This window comes from Gastrolobium bilobum, unplaced genomic scaffold, assembly GCF_033153095.1.
Source record: "Gastrolobium bilobum isolate Gb01-03AN ecotype WA unplaced genomic scaffold, APGP_CSIRO_Gbil_v1 utg10537, whole genome shotgun sequence".
NCBI lineage: Eukaryota > Viridiplantae > Streptophyta > Magnoliopsida > Fabales > Fabaceae > Gastrolobium > Gastrolobium bilobum.
Genome location: NW_026897921.1, coordinates 266828 through 271920, shown reverse-complemented (window position 1 = coordinate 271920; position 5093 = coordinate 266828). Strand labels below are relative to the sequence as shown.

General features: G+C 35.9%; 1 protein-coding gene across 1 annotated transcript; it reads right to left on the bottom strand.

Moving 5' to 3' along the window:
- Window positions 1-2758: 2758 nt before the first annotated feature.
- Window positions 2759-4528, bottom strand: LOC133311466 (adenine/guanine permease AZG1-like). The gene has a single exon (XM_061512519.1). The coding sequence runs from the start codon at window positions 4526-4528 to the stop codon at window positions 2759-2761; it is 1770 nt and encodes a 589-aa protein (XP_061368503.1).
- Between the last annotated feature and the right edge of the window lie 565 nt (window positions 4529-5093).

Below are 5093 nucleotides of genomic sequence, written 5' to 3'. Positions count from 1 at the left end.
ATTGTTACAATATCCTTCCCCTATATATATATATATATATATATATATATATATATATATATAGGAGGCATCTTTTGAAATAAATGACAACCATTAAATGTGATGTAAATTAATGACTGAAATGAAGAGTAAGACTTTTAAGTCTTATACCAGAGTCAAAAGATTTCTCCTCATATATATATATATAAGGATCCGTTTACAAATTTTTTTTACAAATTACACTAAGTATGACCAGTCATGTGCTCTTGATTGAAATATGATCGGTCATACTCAGTGTAGTTTGTAAACAAAAAATTTATAAATATAACCTTCCCCATATATATGTGTATGAGGTTTACATTTCTGCAGCTACTGTACGTGCAACAATCAAAAACTTGCATATATATATATATATATATATATATATATATATATATATATATATATATATTTAAAAGCATTACATGCGGGGAATCATAACCATACAAATGATGAAAGCATTAAATGTGAGGAATCATAACCATACACCTATCGTTGTTGTACGTAAAGCGGCTGCAGAAATGATTTTACCTATATATATATATATATATTTGATAAATAGATTGAAACATATTGATGATAACATATTTTATTTTTTGACTCTAATAATCAATTTAAAAATTATTACTAAATTCATAATTTGTAATATAGAATATAACTATTATGTTTTAAAAATATAATCTTAAGAGAATAATAAATACATGATTTTAGCAAAAGAAATATTGATTATGAACTCTATTTATTAAATTTAAAAAATATTATTAATTAGTTTATTATGATGTCTTTTATTATTTGAACAACGAATTTTTAAATACTCTTAATTCTTTTAAATATAATTATTTCAATGACATATTTTAACAACATATTTTTTTATCAAGTTATATTATTAATATTTATAAGTAAAATATAAAACATTATAATTTATGTCAACACCATTTAATAATAATATTTATAATATTAAATTAATTTTAATAATATATTTGATATGTTTAAAATTTATTAAATACTAAAAATGACAACTTTCAATAAACGGTATATATAGATTTCACCATGGTCTTGCTTAGGGTCTCTATTTTTTGTTAGTAAGACAAGAAAGTTTGTTGTGTGACTTGAGGTTAGGCCCTCTGAGAAATTCTTGCTCTGCTTCATTCTCAGCCATAACAACCTGTTGGAGCTCAACTATATCTGCCTAGTGCGCCTCTCTATTAGGTGATTTTGATGCATGATGGCCTCCATATGTTCTTTTATTTATGTTAATAAAGAAATAAGATTTTTAAACTTTGGTGCATAACTATATGACCCCAACGTACAGGAACTTTGGTGCATAAGAGGACGATCACTTCACAAGGTTGCCCGTTTAAAGTACCATGAACCATTTTTTTCATTGATAAAATTCTGGGAGTTTTTTTTTCCTTTTTAATAATATAACAATTTACCAACAATAATTGCTTCAAGTAGCAAGGAGTTTATTCCCTTTAACTAGAGTTTTCAAAGTTCGAATATTGGAAATTGAGAAAATAGTCTCGAGAGAGTTGTCCTTATAATAGGTCCGGCAATGTTTGAACTGAATTAGTTGAAGAACCAATGAACCGATAGGTATATAAAATAATAGAATAATATAACACTTTGCATATTTATTTATCTATAAAAAAGTTCCTATATTACAATTTCAAGTGAATTTGTATTCCATTCTTATAACAAAAATGAATATGATTATATTTTAAAATTCTAAATTTCACTTCATATCCACATTAGTGCATCTTTTCCAGTACACGAAAACAATAACTTTTATTGTAGGAAAAACTTTTGTGATAATTTGCAGAACTAGGTTCACAGTTTTTTGTTGTATGTATATCAGTAAATCCAATGAAAGAGATGAGGATGACAATGGTTGCAACGTGGGTGAAGTGGATAATATAAAAGTAGTTTCTCCCCATAAGGCAAGAGTCGAGGCTATGAATTGTTTTTCCCCTTAATTTGAAGAACCAAAACAAGCCATTACTTTCTCACGAGATATGTGACATACCAGAGCTAGACAGCTAAAAACAATGGAGAACAGTGTAGAAGCTCTTTGATTTTTGATTCCGTGACACAACACACAACCCCCACCCTTAAACACATAGGTATGCATGTACCTATCTATGGGTCAACACTCCTCCAATAATTAGTGTCCTTTTCGTCCAACCAACGATATATCAGTCTCAACAAAATATTAGGGAATCATCTATAATCCTATCTAGTTATATTCACAGGCGGAAATATGATTTTTTAATTTATGAGAAGAGTCGAAAATAAAATACTAAAGTTATAAATATTAGCAAGAATAATAAGATGAGTTAATTATTATAAATACTTTTTTGAGAGCCTCATTATTTGCTCTAACAATTTATTATTATTAAATAAGTATTATTTTATATATAATAATAATAAAATAATCAAAATTTAAGAAGGGGCGGGGTCGCTTGCCCTTCCCTCAGTCCATCTTGGCTATATTAACACACTCATTTTCATTGTGAATAATCTGAATTTTACACATGTCTCATTAATTTCCAAGTTGATGAGATTTTCCCTAACTCATCGCCTCTCCTTTTATCTCCAAGAGCAACGTGATAAGTGATAACAAACTATAATGCTTGTAAAATATCTTGCAAAATCATCTCAGTTTTTAACTTGTTTTTCCTATTTCTTAATTCTTATTCCTATAATATGATGATCAAAGTTAATTAGATAATAATTCCCTCTACACCTCGAGTGCTTTATCATCTCCTTGGTCATGATCAACAATTGGATGATTTCTATTTACATTTTCATCTGATACTCCCTTCAACTCCACCTTAATCAAACATTTTCTCACCAACTCCTCTCCCCACTCCCACACATGCAACACAAGGAACGTTCCAATGCCACCTATTAAACCATAAGCTATGGAGTACGTTAATGGCATCAACACAATGGTCACAAATGCAGGTATAGCTTCCCTCATGTCATCCCAGTTAATCTCAACCACACATCTCATCATCAACACCCCAACCAAGATCAACGGTGGACCAACCGCCCAAGGGGGTATCGAGGCCAACAAAGGCGTGAAAAAGAAAGCCAAGAAAAAATACCCAGCCACGGTTAACGCCGTCAGCCCCGTCCGTCCACCTTCGCGGATCCCCGTTGACGACTCAATAAACGTCGTTACTGGTGACGTGCCCAAAAGTGACCCCACCACAATGGATGACGCATCAGCCATGAAAGCAAAATATTGACCCTCGAAATCACCGTTCAGATCAAGAAACCCCGCAAATCTAGCCATTGAATATAAAGTACCCGTGGTGTCTAATATATCAACGTATAAGAACGTGAACAAAGCCTCCCAAAAGCTACCTTTACCCATAATACCCTCAAAACTCAACGCCCCAACGGTGCTCCTAATCACGTGCACATCCACCACCTTCTTAAAATAGTGATAACCCGAGTCACCCAACTCAGTATTCGGGAACACCGTAACAGCAGTGTTCCTGAACCAGGAGATAACCGTGACGAAAACGATGCCGTATATCATAGCCCCTTTGATGTTTCTCATCAAGCAATATGCTATAATAACGAACCCAACCAAACCGAGCCACAACGTTGGACTCTCCATCCGGTTCTTCAAACACAATATGTTGTCAGAGACAGTGCCACCAGGGAGCAAACTAACGGTTCCGTTAATCGCCGTTATAACCGGAGCTAACGCCGTTAGATCGGATCTCGGGCAGGCTCCGAGTGTGACAAGGGTTGATGGGCTGTACCCGATAAGCCCAATACCTTCGTTGCTTTGAAGCCCAATGAAGGCTAAGAAGAGACCGATTCCAGCTGAGGACGAGACTCGGACGGGTTTCGGAACGAGTTTGGCGAGTTTGGCGCGAAATCCAACGGCTGAGATTAAGAGAAAAATTAACCCTTCTAAGAAAATAGCCGTTAAAGCTGTTCTGTATGGTACAGTACCCGACCCGTGAAACCCGACAACTGAGTAAGCGAAGTAAGCGTTGGCACCCATACCCGGAGCCAAGGCTAAAGGAAGGTTCGCGAAGATACCCATTATGGTGCATCCTACGAGGGAGGACAACACTGTGGCAACGATGAGGTCCTTTCTTGTTCTTTCCACGCATGCAGCGTAACCCGGGTTAACGGGCGGGTACTTGCATGAGTCGTCGGGTCGGATGACCTTTCGGGTCAGGCCGGTACATTGTTGGAGCGGGATACTTGGGTCGGAGCAGATGGGCGTGCAGTCGGAGACACTGCAGGTTCCGCCGGAGTCGGCGATGATGCTTGCGTTGACGGCGAGGATGTAAGCCATGGTGAGGAATGTGGCGGTGCCGGCGCGGAGTTCGGTGGTGAAGGTTGTGTTTCGCTCTGCGAGCTTGAAGCGCTTGCCGACTCGGCTTTGAGCCACGAGGGAGTTGAGCCGAGCCGAAAGGGAGGGTTTGGGGTTTGGGGTTGGTTGGGGTGGTTGTTGGAGTTGTAACGGTGCAGGTGCCATTGGTTATATTGCAACAACGAGAAAGGGTGTTTTTTTGTTATGGTGCTTAAATGTTGGAGGTCCTCTCGTATTTATATTCATTCATTCTTAGTGCTGTCGGACCTCACCTCCATTGGGTCCTTAAATGTTGGATATCCCTTTTTAATTTTTTTCTTTGGGTTAATCATTATCTTTTCAAGTGATTCATATATGACATAGAAAGAAAGGAAAGAATATATTAGAGAAAAATAAATAAAATGGTGTTGAGGAATCTAAATGAGTGAGTGAAGTTTTATATTGGTTAAAAATAAACTAAATGAACATCATATAACTGCAAGGACTAATGCACGTAATGTTTTAATATTTTGGGTTTGATTTTAATATTGTTGATATGAGAGCCACTAGATAAGGGTGAATTGAAAATATGTGAAGCAAAGTTTCGATGAGAAGTTAAACATTGATGAGCTTCATGAATATTCGAAAGAAGCGCTGCAATCACAATTCTTTTTCAGCCGCGTACTCCTCCCGTGGAGAACACTTTTCATACAACTGTAGTACATACGACTGCGAATTAAAAAAATACACC